Below are 19,396 nucleotides of genomic sequence, written 5' to 3'. Positions count from 1 at the left end.
CCATTTGCCTTGCTTTCGTTGTTATTTGATAGCACTTTGTGATTTTCAATTTATAACCAAAGAAATTATTGGAAAACCGTTCGTCACACGACCTTGGCCTTAAAAACTGTGATGGTCGCGTAAGAGACTTAATATGTTATTAAATTAATGTTTCATTTATATTTGATTGCGTATTGTTGTTTCAATAAAATTCTCAGTGAATTAAAACACATTCTGTGATACCTTCAAGGGATTGAGGATATTGTTTTTAGGATATTAATTGTACTACATGAATAGAACGTAGTTTTATAAATCATTGTTGCAGTTTAAATGTTTTTTTTTTTCTATATTATAATCGATAAATGCATTAGTGCTTATTTTTATGTATGTTTATTTTAATTTTGTATCATGTATTATAATTTTCTGTGACTTATTTTTTAACATTCCCATAGTAAATCATCAGAAATCATTCCAATACGCATTTACAACGACACGATATTTAAATCGATCGAATCTCAATTGTGGTAATTAGGTAAAATTATTTATATATTATGTAATGTAAGGAAATTATGAATTTTGTAACATTAAGTTACTATATTGGTGTTATTATTAATGCATTGTTTGTCGCCTAAGCTTTTAATTAAATAATTAAAATATAAAATTACTGCAAACGATGTATGTATTACATTTGAAAACCGATATCAACTATTTTATAAGACTGATGTGGATTTGAAACGAAACTGCCTGATTGGGCTAAATATTATTTCATTCAATAATTGCTAATATACAAGGCCTATTAGTGACGTATTAAATCGTGCCGAAATAGTTATCAATTTAATAAAGGCCTATTCTGGATACAAAACGACTAATATTAAATATGTGGCATTGCATATGTTATTAAAACTATGAACTTGTAGCGAAAAACAAACATACATATTGTTGAATACGTTCAATAATTGTTTTCACTTTTCAATATATTGTTAAAGGAAACTTATTACATATTAACTTATATTATTAAAACAAACAGCTATTCTATTTACTAATAAGACTTAGACGGGATTTATTCCTAATTAAAAAAACGAGGTCACCAAATTAATAATATGTTAATAAATCTGGATATAAATCCGTTAAATTTCTAAATAATCGTTATTGTATCGGACGATACCTCCAGAACTCGAGTGCCATTGCCAGTCAGCACTTACAGGACAAAGTTAATATTATTTGTTAATAATTATGTCTACCGCTAGATTATATAATACTCTGTTATATCGTTGATGTAGAACTTATTTGTAGTTGTATTGCTATTAAATGTTTACGAATTCAATGCATGTTTTTTATTCCCGAATCCCAGGGCAATATTGAACCAAGATAAAAAAATTCTATCAATCTACTCTACATCTGTACGTTCTGCAAAAGAATGTTCATCCATCCATTTTATGAAAGCACTAAAAAAAAACTTTATAGCCTTGTCCAAGATTGAAACAAATCATTTGATTTGCAAATGTAAATTTCAACTATTTTGCTATCAGTATCTCTTATTTATCTTATCCAGTGCTCAAGGAATCTATGCTATCAAGTGGTATCAATACGAGTAATAGCGAGTAATTGTATACGTAGTATATATTATTAGTCTGTGGTAATAGTATATGATCTGCATGAATAATTTACTAAAGGATATTTAAAGAAAACAAACTTAGTATAATGCTTTCACACGTTTATTAAAACCCAAGTAAAACCCACACCAGGAGTATAGCTATAATTCGAATTTTCATTGGTACAATAATTCCGGTACATAATCAATTATAATTTGAAAGGTTAAAACAATTTGATGGCTTATCGATACGAATTAATATAATTATTAGACAATAAATTTATTGAAATTTTGGATTGCAATGATTTTGATTGCATTTAATATACGAACATAAGACAGTAAATACATATTGCATAATGTTAAAACGGGGATATAAATGGAATATTTAAATTTCAAAGGCCCAATGAAAAATCCACTAAATTAACTTTAACTCCGATTCGGCCTCATTGCGACTTCTTCAAAGAAAGTATGACCCGCATACTAACATTTGAATTAGTAAGGAATGGCCGTTTGCTTTGTTTACATTTCTACGTAAAGTAGTAAAGTGAACAGTTTGCTTCGAATCGGAAGAAAAAAATTACACCGATTAAATTAAATTTACTTAATACCTCACTCAGTAGGTATATCGTATACCTATGCGTAGGTATTACTTTTCCAATATATTGGCACGTTAATTCATGCCAAAGTTGGTCCACCAGTTGTTGTTGAGGTTGGCAGAGGCTGGCGAAGGCGATGTGACGGGCGTGGAAGGAGCGCCCATGTTGCGGTTGCCGCCGCCCAGCGTCAGCGGGGAGGCCGACTGCATGCGACGACGGGACAGGAGGCCTGACCTTTCAATACCTACAAGTAAAAAAAAATAATATTTCTCCCAATAAAGCCTATTTTTAGATTTAATTCTATTGAAAAAACACGCCTTTTTTAAACAAAACAACATTTATTAAATAAAGTGAGTTTTGAGAATTCTTCTCTACTCAATTATGGAAAGTCATATTGTGAACATAGGAAAATTTTTAAGTTTTTATTTCACAAATCTGGGCATATCAGGGATGTACATCTAAACTAGCTGTACAGTGTACACTAATAAGTTTATACAGGTGTGCTCCTGTAGACTTCACTACATAGTAAAAACATGTCTACATAATTATTATGTATGCTTAAATCTTTAAAACTACGTTGCGGTTTATTGAATAATGAATAGATAAAGTGATTCAAGAAGAAGTTAGTATATAATTTATTAGATTTTAGACAAAGCGAGCGAAGCAGTTATTTATAAATGACTTACCGCCATCAGAGCTTTCTGGGCAGTATTTGATGGTGTGCGCGCGATCTCCGGTGGCGCCGCAGCGCGGGCAGCGGAACGCGCGCAGCACCGGGCACAGCACGCGCCCGCGCCAGTCCTTCAGCACGTGCGAGGAATAGTACTCTTCGTTCTCGCCATTGTTCTTGCAGAAGGCACACTCCTGTGTAAACAATGTTTTTAATTAGTGGTAAATAACTCAGGCCCCGGAATCACAGACACAATAGAATGTCGTGAACCGATCGGGCCGTTCGGGGCTCAATGGGTTAATTATGTTTATTGTGAAATAGAACAATTAAATTTCGCTTTTATATCAAGTACATTATTTATATTATTACGGGAACAACGATTATTTGTGTGAAAATGCTTTTAGCCAAAAAATTGCAGTTACTACTAAATAAAAGTAATATTTACGTTAGGTAATGCGCGTCGTAGAAACTTGTCGCTTCTAACTTTAGCGATTTCTAGCAAAAATTCGTAGAGGAGACCGGGACGGACGGAGCGGAGCACCGCCAGCTGCTCCCGGGTCAGCATCGACACGTAGTAGTTGGCCGAAGACAAGCCTACACCAATAAAGATTCCACAATGAAAAGCATTGTCTTTTGGGACAATAAATTAAAAAATAAATAAACAATTGCTATTTTTAATTATACACATAGTTAGTATAAAAATGAATAAAACATTTCAAATATTTCAGTGAAGTTATGCCAGAGAGCCTGTCGGTTTAATTACACCGAGTAAGCTTTATTTGTGTTACAACCGCTTATAGCTTCCGACGCGACGGTTGAATGCATTATCATAATAAAATATGAATATGGATGGATCCATAAATAAATTTTGTAACATCATGTGTTATAAGAAAACACAAGGGTTTATGTAAAGTATTTTGTTTAAATATTATAATATTAAAGAAATTTACTTACTTTTTATAAGAAAATCAAAAACGTCAACTATTTCGCCGTTTCTGCCGGGGGTTCCAGATCCTTCCGAAAATATATTAGAATTTGCCGACGATCCTGAATCCGGTCTATTTCCTCCTAAAAATAATATTTTCTTACAATTTTCAAATTTATTATAACTTATACCGATATTTATACTGTTAGGCACAAGTATTTCACTTGTTTAATTTAAATCAATTAATCATAATATCTTACCATTACCCATGAAAAAATTATGTTGTCCTTGCTCCAAGTCGTCATACAAACTATCTGAACGTCCGGTTGTTGTAGAAGTTCGATGATTTAACAGCAAGTCATCGATTTCCGATGTCGGAGGTGCTGAAATTTCATTTATATTTAATATTGAACTACCGATATTAGTAATAAATTAATAGTCTGCTATTTACGCACCTGTATCACCCACGTTAGGTTCCGGCTGACCAATCAAGTTAATCAAATCATTACCGACCCGACTCTGAAACGGTGGAGCTAATGGTGAAAATGGACTGTCTTCAGTTTTCATCATATTCGCAGTATCCAAAGTCGGTCCAAAATTATCCTAAAGTAAATATTGAAAGTAAATATAATATTTGCACAAAGACGTATAATTCCATCCTGAAACTTACGCAAATTCAACATAATTTGGATTAGTAACAGAACTGCGTAGGTACATTCTTTGCAAAATGCAATGCCACGTGTAACAAACGTGTCGGGATTTTTGAAGCATAGCTAGATGATTCAACTTAATCGAACTAACACCAAAGTTTATACCAATCATTCATAATATTATAATATTGATATTAATTTATTTATAAAAAAAATGAACCCGGAACGTAGTAAATAGCTATTTTTTGAAATAAAATAATATTCACTTACCGTTGTCGTCGCTTTTGTATCACTCGTGGTAAACATAGGTTTATTCTCGTCTATATCTTCCAAATTAAATTTTATTATTTGTTCCATTTTTATTTAACACTATCGTCTACGACGCGTCACTGCAATTAAAAAGAAACTTCGAGACGCGAGCGTCTATTTTATAGTAAAGCTGTATAGCAACACCTATAGCTAAATACGGTCATGTGACTAGCAACTGTTCACAATGTATCCCAAGATGTTTTGATGAAATATTTTCACCTACCCTCAAAATGTTAACAAATTGTGTGGATGTAAAACTGCGGACATTTGTTTACGTGATAATCTCTTACAATTTTAAACGTACCTACCATCTACTAACTAATTTGTTAATCGACGCCAAAAGTTAAATTCATTTAAATCTAATATTTATAACACGCAGTAGAGACGCTATGTATTTCTTTTAATACTTTATTTATTTATGAATAGGAATAAGCTACATAACTGTTTAGTCGAGGAAGTTCAATGCATATAATATGTATAAAAAAATAATAGGAAGAATACAAGATGTATTTTAAAAGTTAAAAAAATAATTAATGCATAACATAATACATTTTGCGATTTAAAACAGTAAGCGTAAAAAAGTAACCTGATTTGTACGGAGTTGTTGCGAGTCCGAATCGTTACCCGATTTCCATATCACTAGTTTATTAATGATTCTGGTACTGGAGTATATTTAAGACCCGAATCACAAAGAACGGTGACAACCCATGCATCTTTTGGCAGTTTTCCCGATTTCAACAACTTCACAGCAGCAGCAACATTTGCTCCACTTGTGTAACCCACGTACAACCCCTCTTTCTTGCCAATTAAATCTTTATAATGTTCCGTTTCTTCATCAGTCACGCTTATACTTTCGTCCATAAATTCGGATTTAAATAAATTTGGGACTATTCCATAACTCGATCCTTGCAATAAATGTTTCGGTTTTACAATAGGACATCCTTTTAGCGGCTCAGAGCCGGCGGGTTCCACGACGCAGCAAAATATTTCAGGATTCTGTTCCTTTAAAAATTTTGAGACTCCACTAAAAGTTCCAGATGTCCCTACAGCAGTCACAAAGCCATCAACTCTGTGTCCAGTTTGTCTCCAAATTTCGGGTCCTGTTGTTTCGTAATGCGCAGCTGAATTATCTTCGTTGCACAATTGCTGAACAAAATATGCCCCCGTTTCTTTAGCTAAAGTAACTGCGGCTTCTATTGGGATCGATACGTCAGCGTACGTAATGTTTCCATACGTGCCCTCCACTTGAGGATATCTTATACATTTTGCACCAAGAGCTTCCATGTGAATAGCTCGCTGTACACTATTACCTTTAGACATAGTGAGGGTTAGGGGATGTCCTAGTACTGCACATACCACTGCAAGACCACAACCTTGGTTTCCTGATGTCACTTCTATAACAGGATCTCCAGGTTTTAAATCTCCTCGCTCGCGAGCTTTTTGTATCATATGCAAAGAAGAGCGACATTTTATTGACGCTCCGGGATTCATGAATTCACATTTCGCTAATATACGGCCAGGTCCTTGGTGCAAGCGGTCCAACGCAACAAGTGGAGTATTCCCAATTAGTTCTAATGCTGATGATTTTATATCGGTTGGAAAATTAGTCGATGTGGTCATATTTTTTTCGGTCTTAAACGCCAACACACAATTATCTACACCTGAACACAGAAATACAGATTTTTAGGTGTGTAACGTAAAACGTTTATCTCATAACATTGATATATTATCTACTTGAGTGTTATGTAAACATACATAACACATATGTAGGCTGTAGATATTGTTATTGTACTTGATAAGTGAATGTTTAGTATAAAAATTAAAAATGCACTGTTCTCTTACAAATGAACGTCTTTCTTAAACTGACTCACGTACCTAGATTTATCCACGAAATTCTTGAAGCTAAAAATAGTATGTACATAATTCTGATTCGTCCTACACAGTTTTTTATGTCTACATAATACATTTAGAATGATGATGCAAAAAACATCTGTGCCTGTTATTTCTTTCATGGCAGATAATTCAAAACTGAAAAGTTACTTGAGAAAATCATAGGGATTTTCAAGTACACGTTATTTTACACGTTACAGTCCACACGGCGCGTCGCGTCAGCGTTGCGTCGACGCACGTAGCGCTGTCGCTGCGTCGTTTTACATACAAATAAAATAACCAAGGTGTTCACACGGCGCGAGCCTACGTCGGCGCAACGCACACGTGACGGACAGCAGCCCCCGAGACGAAGCGGGAGGGGGTGTACTCATTGCGACGTCGCGTCGGAGCGGCAGCGCTCAGTTGCTTGTGCGTTGATAGGGAGGATACACGCAAGCTCATTTCACAGCACGGAACGTTAAGACTGCGTCGTAGTAACGCTGCGATGGCGCAGCGCCCGTGTGGCCGGCTATGCGTCAAAATATTTGCGTTGCGACGACGCAACGCAACGCAACGCGCCGTGTGGACTGGCTCTCAGTCGACCGACGCTACGCAAGCGGACGCGCTCGACCGACGGTCCTCGTACGCAGTGCGTAGCAAAATACGCGTGCGTATGGTCGGTCTAGCTATGAACGGTTTTATGAATTTCCATACATATGACAAGCGCGACTGACGTACGCACTGATGGTCGGTGAAGCTCTGCAACCGGCCTTAATTAACAATCCTAAAACATGCATGTTTATAAAGTAACATAATTATAGTATTATTATTTGTATTTAGACACTGGCACAGAATAATAACTAGTAGACACTGGTTTCGCCATTGTCTTTTTGGCACAGACCTCCCCATTGCAATTTAAATAATGAAAATCCCACCAAAAACATAAATATGTAAAAATGAGAGCCAAGTTCAATCGTTGACTTAATTGCCGAAAAAAGAATTGAGATCTAAATGTGTGCCAAGTTCTGTAGACAGTCCAGAAATTTATTTACAAAGATGTAAATTCTTAGGTGAACTGAAAACTCAATTGTTTTATTCTCCTTATAGAACAACGTTTATTCCAAAATATGACTTTTTTTAATAAGAAATTTAGAATAATAGAATTATTTTCACAAAGCAAACAACTAATGACCTATTGAACCCCATAATTTGATCAGGCTAGTTTTTTTATCTTCTCAAATTGATGTTATTGAACGTTATTATTTGTGAGGTTCTAAAAACTAGCCAAGTCAAATTATGAGGTTCAAAAAGTCATAAGTAATTGTTTGCTTTAACAATCTACTATTTTGCTCGTATGAATTCAACACGCGCTAATAATTTTTACCTTTTTAACAAAATGTTGTTGAAAAAAAATTAAATTCAGATAAATTCACTGTTTTCTGACTTTTTCCTTTGTACGTACCTATTACCTAGTTGATTACAAAATTTTAACTTTCTAGGTCATCTGGAAGTGGGTTAGGTTTTGTATATATATATATATCTATGAGTCAGTCAGTCTTAAAAATTGCGATATGCTACGCTACGCAACTGTTTAATCTGTATTTATGAAATTTAAGATTCTTGTTTATCTTGGAGTTCTCTTTATACGAACCAAATTTGGTTTGTTTAAGTTAAATAGTTTTCGAGTTATAAGGGGGTGAAAAGTGGCTCCAAATGGTTCGTGTAATATATTACACACGGCTGCTGCTCGCCAGGTCTCTTCACTTGAACTCGGCTTGACACGCTGCCGCGTGTCTAGCTTTGTATCCTGTTGTATTTTATATCATTAATTGATAAAAAAGTTAATTTAAGAATATATGAACAACTTGACGAAAACAAGTTGCTATCGATTTGTTGACATCAAACGAGGCGAAAAAGAAAGTCGTTAAATTATTATAAAACGTAAACAGTCACGTAGGTGGTAAACATGTCAACATACCTAATATATTATTTTTTGTCATTAAAATCTTGTGTCGTTAAGAAATATGATAATAAACACTTCAAATTTTATCGTTTCACGCACAATAAAGATGTTGTGCTTTTCCATGGGTCCTTTCATTCCTACAAGAAAAAATTTAATTGCATAAGTATTGTGTTTTCATCGCTTTCATATTATTATATACCTACTTCACTACTCATATTACATGTACCTATCTAACTAGCTGCTAGCCTTGTGTAAATTTGATCTTACACGACTTTTTTTAAACCAACTTCCAAAAGAATGGAGAAGGTCCTGTTTTTGACTTATGTATCTTTCTGACAATGCAATACTACCGGGCGGAGCCAGAGAAAGCACCTTAGGGTTTGAGTAAAACATGGTCTAACTTTGTTGTAATATATTAATTTGAAAGCAACTTATATATTTCATCTTACTATACAAAAAAGACGTGTGGCACTCGGGGACTGCCGCGGTAAAGCTATTGCATAGCATGCCTTCAAGCCACACCTCCGTGTCCGTCGGAGTGGGGAGCGTGAGGTTTTTTCGTTACGGAATTTCTCGATTCGGTCCCCGCGCTCAAGGCCCGCGATAGAAGCTAAGCAATAGCTTAAAAATGTGCTTATCATTGACTATTAAGCACAATTCGAACATAATTTAGGGGTCATCAATTTTATGCGTACTTCAAAACAACTACAACATAATAATATGTAGGTACATCATGATAAGAACATGTTTGTTTTTATGCCTTATGATTTGTGTATCGGTTGTTTATGATGAAGTATTTCACTAGAAACTAATGACAATCTTAAAAACAACTTTGCGATATACTTTTATGATATACTTTACGCTTTTTAAATATCTATTATTTAAAACAATCTGTGTATATTCATAATATATCATTATAATTTTAGATTAGGTAGGTTATACCATGGACTAATATGTTATACTAGGTAGGCAATATTAGCAAACAATATCTACCCAGGTCCTAGTTTTTCAAAATATACCATACTTCCTTTCCGCCCGCGTTTTCGACGAAAAACCCGCATAGTTGCCGTTCCCGTGGGATTTCCGGGATAAAACCTATCATATGTGTTAATCCAAGTTACCCTCTATATGTTCTATAGGTTCAGTAGTATTTGCGTGAAAGAGTAACAAACACACACACATCCTCACAAACTTTCGCATTTATAATATTATTTATTTATTATTATATATATATATTTATACTAGGCTTCCGCCCGCGGCTTCGCCCGCGCAGTCAAAGAAAAACCCGCATAGTTCCCGTTCCCGTGGGATTTCCGGGATTGCGTCATTTTCCCGGGATAAAAAGTAGCCTATGTCCTTTCTCGGGTATCAAAATATCTCTATACCAAATTTCATGAAAATTGGTTCAGTAGTTTAGGCGTGATTGAGTAACAGACAGACAGACAGAGTTACTTTCGCATTTATAATGTTAAGTATGTATTTATTTATTATTATATATATTTATACTAGCTTTCCACCCGCAGCTTCGCCCGCGCAGTCAAAGAAAAACCCGCATAGTTCCCGTTCCCGTGGGATTTCCGGGATAAAATATTTCCCGGGATAAAAAGTAGCCTATGTCCTTTCTCGGATATCAAAATATATCTATACCAAATTTCATGCAAATTGGTTCAGTAGTTAAGGCGTGATTGAGTAACAGACAGACAGACAGAGTTACTTTCGCATTTATAATATTAAGTATGGATTAGTAGGACGAACATAATAATTTGATATTGTAAGCTCCCTTGCCTGAAGCTTTCATTTTTGATAGAATTTTCAATTTAACTTTAAATCTTTACTTATATAAAAAAAAATCTTCCGACAAAACAGTAATTGGATATTTTTCATTCGCAATTCTAACTATATCACAGGTACAATTGAATGTTATTCGCAATGACTTATTTCTACACACAGCAGCAAATACTTATACTTAAAGGAAGTTTGATATCGATCCCAATAAATAAGTAAACCACCATTATTTCTATAATTATTTATTCGGTAAATTGATTATAGTATTACTTAATATATAGGTAGGTATTATGTCATACATCTAATGACAATAGCTTATGTACTGTAGCTAATATGTATAAAAATACTTTAAAATCAATTAGAAATATTACAATAAAAATATTAAATATAAATGGCGTGGTTGTACATCTCGTTTGCACTAAAATTTATAGAACTAAAAGCTAATAAGTACTTCATATTTTTAGTCAGTAGAACGATAAATCTAAACTAATTTGTAAACACATACCATAAATTGAACTAGACAATAAGACAATACGTACTATTGCATCTTGAGAGAATTGCATGTAACAGATTAAAAGTTCATTTTAAATTGTGCAAAACATAAAAAAAATTCTACATAAATGTTTTAAAAAAGTCTGCAACAAAATGGAGAATATCCACTTTCAATTATTTATTTCGGAATTTTACACGATGGTCTACAGATGAGATTATGCTAGGTTTCCAAAAACGCGCTCGCTCAGTCTAGTTTAATCTATCGTCTGTGGCTGTAACCAAGACAAATGAATATCAATAGGATGTTCTATATCGTTACATTTAAATACATAATTAATACAGATGTATGTTATCGTTATAATAAACAGAAGGTACCCAACTAAAATTATAAATAATACGAAAATGAAATTTTTAAAAGATGGCTTAATAAGTCATTAGTGATATTTATTTAGTTATGTAAATTATTATGATTAAATTTTATCAAATTCATTTGTTTTAATTAACGGCACATATACATACTTATTTCGCTTTTAACATACTGAAACAATTACCTTCAATTTTTTGGAATGCTGACTTTTCTGGTGAAAATATCAGAAACTGTGAGTGTAGGCATAGTATAATATATGTGTAGTGTAAGAAGTGTGGGTACCTGTATAGTGTATGTAATATGTATGTTACATACGAGAAGCATGCTATGAGTAACAAGTATGTCTTCCATTGAAAACAATGTTTTTAGATAGAATATTAGATAAAATAAAACTCCTAATCAAGGATCAAGGCGGAATAAAACGAATACCTAATATACTATGTCCGTATTAAAAGATTAATGATCAAAATAATCAAATGAAGATATTATTATTATGTACTAAATTATTTGATCCTAATAAGGTTCTTTAAAATGCGAAAATATCTTACATTCTGATTTATGATTAAATCAGTCATTAACAAAACGGTCTTACATTATTAAGTCAGAATAAATTCATTTTAGTAGTGTAAAAATTTGTGGAAATAACCGCTCGGCACAGGTAGGTGAAGACGGTGAACTCCGTTATTTCCTAAAATGGAACAACGTTTTGTTATTGATAAAAAGCGGCGTCAGACTCGTAGATACCGCTCGGGTTCCGCAGTGGCGCGCTAGCTCTCCGGCGCACCTTGCCTTTTGCAACGATGAACAAATGCATTCGCTGTCTCACTGTCTTCACTCATTTGACACGATTCGCCTACGTCACAATTGCAACTGGAAAATTAGTGAAATCTTTAATAAAATCGTGGATATCACAAAATCACAAATACAAGACATATATTTTGAAGAGATTTTCAACACGTCTTTCACGTTTTTCATGCTCTACAACATGTTTCTGCTTTATATGAAAACTCTTACACTTTGGCCAATTAGTCAAGACGGTCAAGATTCGTTGAATAGTTTTTTTTTTATTATATGTTTTCTTGCGATTTATAATTTTAATCTTCAATTACATATATTAACGATCTCATTATACATTACAACTAGCTGCGCTTCGCGGTTTCACCCGCGTAGCTCCTCTCCTGTTGGACTGCGTAATGATATATGTATAGCCTATAAGCCTTCCTCGATAAATGGGCTATCTAACTGAAATCATTTTTCAAATCGGACCAGCAGTTCCTGAGATTAGCGCGTTCACACAAACAAACTCTTCAGCTTTATAATATTAAGTATAGATTAGTATCTATCTACTCACTATGTATTTGTTAAGAGGAGTATTTGAGAAGATTCAACGTGTTTGTTGCCGGGTTGGTAAATGGACCAAGCACAAGGGGTGCTGGGCGCGCAAATTTTCATAGTATTTTCTTCCTCTACGTTTATCGCCCGCTGTAAAATAAAAATAAAAATAAAATCAATCGCTTTTGCTAAATATTATTTTGCACAATTATATATTTTGACCTCGCTCTGCATATACATAGTACACAAATTGCTATTTAAAAACAATGAACTAATTTTGAATTAAAATTTACAATACAGGTCTATTTATTTATTTTATTTTATTTTTTATTTTATTTATTTAGGTCATCGAACATTAGTCACAACAATACTTATAGCTAAGGTACATAATATAACAAAAAAAATTACAATTGTGACAAAAATTTACAGGATAACACAACATGATTTTTGAGTCAAGTCAACTATGTGGTACACAACGCAAAAAAATAAAAAATAAACAAAATTAAGATAATTCCTTTAAATACTTGCGGATCTTATTACAATTGTCGTGAAAAATATCAATAAAATTGGCATGCTCGTTGACCAGCTTACTTAATCTACAAATGGGTGAATTTCGGCCAAATACGGTCCTACGCAGAGGAGGAACCAAAGGTGTAATTTTATTACGCGGGTACCTAGTAGGAACTCTAAGATTAAATTTATTTAAGAGTTGCGGACAATCAATTTTATTCTGGAAAATTTTGGTGACAAAAATAATATCTGAAAATATAAAACGGTTTTCTAGAGATAAAATGTGAAAATGCGACAAACGCTTTTGGTAAGAGGTGAGCCTTTTGCGAGATAACCTGCAAGAGAAACTCAGGTGCCATAAGAATTTCTTTTGTATACGTTATAGTCTTAAAATGTGATTCGCGTAATGTGGTCTCCAGACAACCGAACAGTATTCAAGAATGCTACGTACGAGACTGTTATATAACATAACTAGATTTCCGCCCGCGGCTTCGCCCGCGTTTTCAAAGGAAAACCCGCATGGTTCCCGTTCCCGTGGGATTTCCGGGATAAAACCTATCCTATGTGTTAATCCAAGTTACCCTCTATATGTGTGCTAAATTTCATTGTAATCGGTTCAGTAGTTTTTACGTGAAAGAGTAACAAACATCCATACATCCATACATCCATACATCCATACATCCATACATCCTTACAAACTTTCGCCTTTATAATATATATTAGATATTAGATATTAGATATTAGATATTAGAAGATATTAGATATTAGAATTAGATATTAGATATTAGATATTAGATCTTAGTTTTGGTGTTTTGAAATCCTTTAGAGTTTCTCACAATAAAACCCAACATCTTTGAAGCACGATTCGTAACATATTCAAGGTGATTAATAAAAGTTAGCTTAGTGTCAAATAGCACTCCCAAGTCTTTTGTGACAGAATTCTCCTTGATTGATATTGTTTATCTGATATTTGAAAGGAATAATTTTAGATTTTCTAGCAAAGCGGAGGAAAAAGCATTTTTCAGTGTTCAATTCCATACCATTGCTAAAGCACCATAAGACTAGCTTATCAAGGTCTTGTTGTAGTTTCAATGCGTTCTCAAAGCAATTAATAATTCTACAGAACTTGAGGTCATCAGCATACATGAAGCAACGAGAATTTTCTAATATTTCTGGAATGTCATTAACGAAGAAATTAAAAAGAACAGGACCAAGGTGCGAACCTTGAGGAACTCCCGAGGTAACACTGTGTGGCGAAACATCAAACCCGTTAACAGCAACAAAAAATGTACGATCGCTTAGATAGGAATTTATCCACTTCAAAAACATAGGTCTACGTCACAAAGCCTAACGATCATGTTTCAGAATTGAAAATCAAATACATAGTTACAATAGTCTAGAGGGCGTTGAACGAAGAAATCATCAGAAGTTAAATACACATAAATAAAAGTATTCACAAATACTTTTTGCAATGATTTATAGCAAATCAATTACTGATAAGAATGTCTGAAAGGTCATCAGCGGCGACGGTTACAGATCAAAGTGCGTAATTCTAGCATAACTTCAAACAAATTGCGTCGTTAATGTTATTGTTTTTATTTGTCAATGACGCTATCGTAATTCTGTAAATGTCGCAGTCAAATTGTATTATTTCGCCGTTTACAAACGCTTTGCATTTTGTAATATGTCGAGAATTCGTAATCAGAAGTTTTTGGTTTGGATAAGGGGGTGGGTAATGGGTTAGTTAGGTTTGTGTTTTTAACTACACAGAAATAGGAGCCCGGCTCGCGACCGTCTTTTTGTAGAATTTTGGAAAAAGTAAATCAGCATTTTACAAAATGCCGAGCATTTGTAAACGGCGAAATAATACAATTTGCCTGCGACATAAATACGATATTACCATATTAGCGGTATCAATTTTCGATTTTACAATGTTGAGTATCGTGTGAACCAAATGACGTCATGGTCAAGCTTGGTCAGGTCATCGTATTATCGTACTCTAAATAATTGTGAGACACCCGTGCCCGTACGATACTTGCCCATTTTATTATCTTGTAGTTTATTAAACATCATTATTAATGTCTACATAATCCAATTGAAACCGAATCCGAGAATTTTTGTATTATTAACACAGAACATTCGGCGCGTAAAAGTTTAGCTGTAAATTGAGTATGACCTTCGCTTTGTGGTCATTTGGTAATATTAAATTTATTATTTACAAAATATAAAAATGACCTAATATTAAACAATATGACCTAAGTTACATTTTTAGCTTTATTTTTTTCGTTGTTCCTTTCATAACAAAGATATCCATAATCCAAGTTACTTCGAAACGTTTAATTGACTTTTAACCTGTTAGCAGTTAGACCATATAATACTTGTACATAATAACAAAATATGTAATTATAATTTATCAGTAGATATTCCCTACTATGTACACCATATTATTCTGCTTTCGTACATCGTAATTGTGCCCTTGAACGTATCCGGTGCGACTTAGCATGGAAAATTCACTGTAAACTGTAAAGGGTCTGTCACTACACTGTCTATAATACGACAACGCGTATTTTACTACTTTTTACGAATGCAATCTAGACCAGTAACGGCACTAATGAAAATAAGTGAAATACCGTGTATGTTTAAATTGGTAATTTTATACTGTTATAATGGCTAGATACAACGGTGTCTATAAAGCGAAATATAGGGATTAAATTCGACAGAATTCTAACAGAAAAATGTAGTCAAAGGCCTTATGTATCTTACTTAAATATAATATGGTTGACGTTATAGTTAAAAAACAATATACCTACTTCATAAATTCAGCTTGTATCTTCAGTATTTTTATCGGTTACAAAGCGAAGCACATTATAAACGTCGTTCTGTAATATTATAGTATCGTTGGATGAATGGAATTGAAAATCACGTGGATCGACTAGCTATCATTTAAAACATGTAAACAGGATACCGCGTAAATGGTAGCGTACGTCGGTCGATGACTTATTTACAATCTTAGCCTTACTACGAAGTTAATCCACTGGTGGCTCATGGATGGAAAAATTATAATCATATTTCTTCTTGCAGGAACAGTCATTATTATTGGGTACATCTATTACTTAATAGGTATACGTTTTATCTATTCTCCTTACTTAATATTACAGAGAAGAAAGAGGTAACGTTTGTGAGGTCGATATCGCCCGATCGGTACGTATCATATCGATTTAAGAAACTGATTTTTAGTGTTATTGGTTTTTTTTGTTCTGGGTCCGGCAAAGGCGTGAAATAATATAGCTTAGCACTGGTGGAAATAGTTTCAACCATAGATCTAGGATTTCGCTTAATGGTTTCAACTTTCAACTAAGATGTAGGTACTTTTTTTTTTAAGTATATGGAAGGATGGGTGCTATGGATGCTTGCTAAAAATGCGTGCCATGGACTGTGCTATGGATTTGTGTTGTGGATGGTCACGAGTGGTGTTGTTAGAACGGAACCTACTTTATAGCTCCGAGCTCGAGCTGCGCATCTTCCTAGCGCATCACTCGCACCGCTACATAATATCTTTAGTATCAGTTCAAACAGTCAAATAGTTTCACAGCATAACTATTTCATTCTCGCAGCATAGCTGCACATCTCTGGTATAATAAATTAACCCTTTTATCTTAATTAAATCAACCAAACGTTAATAAATCAAATAAATTTCAATTAATTGATATTTATATTGTAAATAATAATTAATAATTTAAAAATATTCAGTTACTGCATAACTAAATATGAAATCAAAATATTTTATTTCTGCTAAAAAATAATACCTATCTACTTAAGTATAGACCTACTTTTGGCTTGACCAAAAACAAGTTGAACTGAATAATCAAAGTAGCAACACAGTGAAATATACTTGAAATAAGTATAATATATTATATGCATTTATAGCATGTCATCAGAAACAGTGTCGTCGAGCAATTTCTATAATAAAGATTATCGTTCCATCATAAAAACGTTGCAATTTCATGCTAAAAGTAACCCTACCGACGGCTATTATTCAATAAACTCTACAACTGACCTACGGTAACATAACAATGCACGTTTGCGTAATCCAACTAGTGCAGAAGATGTAAACGTGACAGGCGTCACGCCCCCGTGACGTCACGTCATCCTGGCTCGCGGTAACCGTGAGAAACTCGAATTGCTTCTCCACCGGAAGCTCGGTTTGAAAACTATGACGTATATCCTTATTACATATATACTGCCATTGGACGATTTCAGGATGCTACATTCATAAATGAAAACTAACTGCGCCCCGCTGTTTCGCCCTCGCGCCTCGATACCGATTGAGAATAAAGCTTTCGCTGATATTATTATTTTTAAAATAGATTTTTCAGTACATCCGTCTAAAATACACGGATGTGATACTTCTTCTACATCTTTTGGTTTAGTCCGTCCGTTTTATTTCTTCTTTTCTAAATTCTCTATGCATAATTTTAAAAAAATATTAAAAACTAGCGGTCCGCTCCGGCTTCACCAGTGGTACATGTTTACGTTTTCTCTCCATAAGAACCATTCTCGTACTTCAAGGAATATTATAGAAATTGGTTCAGCCGTTCTCGAGTTATGCCTTACCTTGAGCTTACCAACACATTTTGTGATTCATTTTTATATTATAGAAGATTATTCAATTATCCTACAAATTTATAGTACCTATGTAATTATCGTCATTAATTATTAATTTAAAGTATAAGTAGGCAATTCTGTTGGAAACATTGTTAATAGGTATTTCGCTAAAATTTCGATTCAATTTAAAATACTTAAGTTTAAGTAGGTTAATAACGATTTTTTATATATCTAGAGAGAATATTGTCGACAGTCTTCTTTAAGCTTTTAATACATAAAAAAAAGATTCTTCAAACATTAAATAAAGAGCAGTGTGCCATGCGCTATCGAAGCCTTATCATTTTGACAGGCTCACTCGTAAGTCGTGAGCCAACTATTACTAAGAACACGTAATTACCATGAAACGCAAGTGCTGATCTGAAACTTTACTGTTCGAGCTGCTAAACAGAAAATGGAATGTCTGCGTCAGTCCCATACCCAGACAGTTAATATCGCATACTCGTTACTTGAGACGTCATTATATCAGGCCATTTTATGACCAGTCCCGGTGCAATCCGCATTAGCAGCTATCGACTTATTTTTTTATTGTATTACATCTAGATATCGCGAGAAATTAGCTTTGGTCGGAAGTCAGAGAAGTATTTTCCTAGTTAATTATTATGTAGATAACACTTCACGAAACATTAAATAAGATCTTCCTAACTCAAACATGATCGTTATACAACTTATCTTAAAAATACAGCACCTGGAATCGTTAGAACAATATCTCATTGGTTATTTTTTTTCCTTGTTCGTGAATCTAATTAACATTGATTTAAAAAAGCAAAAAGATAAATATTGTTTTGTGCTACGCTAAGAATACCTATAATTATAGTTAATCGATTGAAATGATGCATAAAATTTAAACTAAACCTATACATGTTGAAACCATTCGTTTGTAAATAAATGTTAAATTATTGCTGTACGATTGGTATTTGAAAAACTGTGGAAATAATTTAATTAAAATATGTCCTGAACGAAAATACGCTCATTTAAGCGTACCTACAAATAGTAAATACTGATATCCTGTAAGAAAACTTCACTTTGTTGTTAATGAAATCCATTAGTTTGATACATTTACCAAAAAAGCACACACAAGACAGTTAAGCTCATTCTAAGTTTAGCTTAGAAACAGGGGAAGCACAAAATAGTACGTTCAAGCATCAAGGTTAGCTAATTATAAACACTAGCACAAATAAATTTACGACAATTTCAGGTTCAAGTTTCAAATACCTATAACCTATATGTAGACATTTTTTATCAAATAATTTCTAAACAAATTTTAGGATTTTCTTTACAAAAATGCTTTTCATAGATATAATTTGGTTGGTTAACAATATTCAAAATATTTTTTTTTTGTTTCAGTGCCTAATTTAAAAGCAAGGTTTAATCGATCTTATTTATACTCAGACCTAACTATAAACACTAAAACTGCGTGATTATGGTTTGACAATAATACATGTTGCTTACGAGTATTGAGATTTATAAAAGTTGTGCGAATCAACGAAAAGGTCTGATGAACACTCACCCGATGTCGGGGCACCATGGCGGCGGTGAACGAGACCAAAGCCAGCAGGATTATCAGAGCCTTCATGGTATTAGAGTATGTGGGTACTTCGAAATGGATAAACAGTGTATACGGTATACGTCTTACGAGGGAAGTATACGTCGCGACGGCTCGCTGTTGAGTGTCGGCCGCGTGCGGCCGCTGCGA

The 19,396-nt window shown here is 33.9% G+C and overlaps 3 protein-coding genes across 4 annotated transcripts; all 3 read right to left on the bottom strand.

Annotated features, from left to right (window-relative positions):
• Window positions 1-1,857: 1,857 nt before the first annotated feature.
• Window positions 1,858-4,827, bottom strand: LOC149483320 (uncharacterized). 2 transcript variants are annotated; one of them, XM_089702328.1, is made up of 7 exons: window positions 4,682-4,827; window positions 4,217-4,364; window positions 4,022-4,144; window positions 3,791-3,904; window positions 3,282-3,430; window positions 2,853-3,030; window positions 1,858-2,410 (listed from the first exon to the last, which is right to left on the bottom strand). In XM_089702328.1, the coding sequence occupies exons 1-7, from the start codon at window positions 4,766-4,768 to the stop codon at window positions 2,241-2,243; spliced, it is 969 nt and encodes a 322-aa protein (XP_089558454.1). In that variant the 5' UTR covers window positions 4,769-4,827; the 3' UTR covers window positions 1,858-2,240. The 2 variants fall into 2 exon arrangements, with proteins under 2 accessions (XP_089558454.1, XP_089558455.1); XM_089702329.1 differs by having other exon boundaries at window positions 4,028-4,144.
• Window positions 4,828-5,256: 429 nt separating this feature from the next.
• LOC149483319 (uncharacterized) lies at window positions 5,257-6,377 on the bottom strand. Its single transcript, XM_089702327.1, has one exon. It carries the CDS (start codon window positions 6,338-6,340, stop codon window positions 5,360-5,362), a length of 981 nt encoding a protein of 326 aa, XP_089558453.1. The 5' UTR covers window positions 6,341-6,377; the 3' UTR covers window positions 5,257-5,359.
• Window positions 6,378-11,326: 4,949 nt separating this feature from the next.
• LOC149483318 (uncharacterized) lies at window positions 11,327-19,396 on the bottom strand. Its single transcript, XM_089702322.1, has 3 exons — window positions 19,211-19,396; window positions 12,548-12,678; window positions 11,327-12,066 (listed from the first exon to the last, which is right to left on the bottom strand). The coding sequence occupies exons 1-3, from the start codon at window positions 19,274-19,276 to the stop codon at window positions 11,964-11,966; spliced, it is 300 nt and encodes a 99-aa protein (XP_089558448.1). The 5' UTR covers window positions 19,277-19,396; the 3' UTR covers window positions 11,327-11,963.

The sequence above is a fragment of the Colias philodice genome, chromosome 13, assembly GCF_061535455.1.
Source record: "Colias philodice isolate Cphi_HAF_F1 chromosome 13, ilColPhil1 Martin Lab GWU primary, whole genome shotgun sequence".
Classification (NCBI taxonomy): domain Eukaryota; kingdom Metazoa; phylum Arthropoda; class Insecta; order Lepidoptera; family Pieridae; genus Colias; species Colias philodice.
This window is presented reverse-complemented; position numbering and strand designations above follow the sequence as displayed.

What these genes read in the sequence shown, in the direction of transcription:
- LOC149483318 (XM_089702322.1), bottom strand. Translation starts at nt 19,276, where the DNA reads ATGAAGGCTCTGATAATCCTGCTGGCTTTGGTCTCGTTCACCGCCGCC. An exon ending in CCATGGTGCCCCGACATCGG is followed by an intron (nt 12,679 to 19,210) that starts GTGAGTGTTCAT and finishes TTTATTTTACAG; the next exon opens with CGGGCGATAAACGTAGAGGA. An exon ending in CTCCTCTTAACAAATACATA is followed by an intron (nt 12,067 to 12,547) that starts GTGAGTAGATAG and finishes CTAATTTTCCAG; the next exon opens with TTGCAATTGTGACGTAGGCG.
- LOC149483320 (XM_089702328.1), bottom strand. Translation starts at nt 4,768, where the DNA reads ATGGAACAAATAATAAAATTTAATTTGGAAGATATAGACGAGAATAAA. An exon ending in ATACAAAAGCGACGACAACG is followed by an intron (nt 4,365 to 4,681) that starts GTAAGTGAATAT and finishes TATTTACTTTAG; the next exon opens with GATAATTTTGGACCGACTTT. An exon ending in ACCTAACGTGGGTGATACAG is followed by an intron (nt 4,145 to 4,216) that starts GTGCGTAAATAG and finishes ATGAAATTTCAG; the next exon opens with CACCTCCGACATCGGAAATC.
- LOC149483319 (XM_089702327.1), bottom strand. Translation starts at nt 6,340, where the DNA reads ATGACCACATCGACTAATTTTCCAACCGATATAAAATCATCAGCATTA.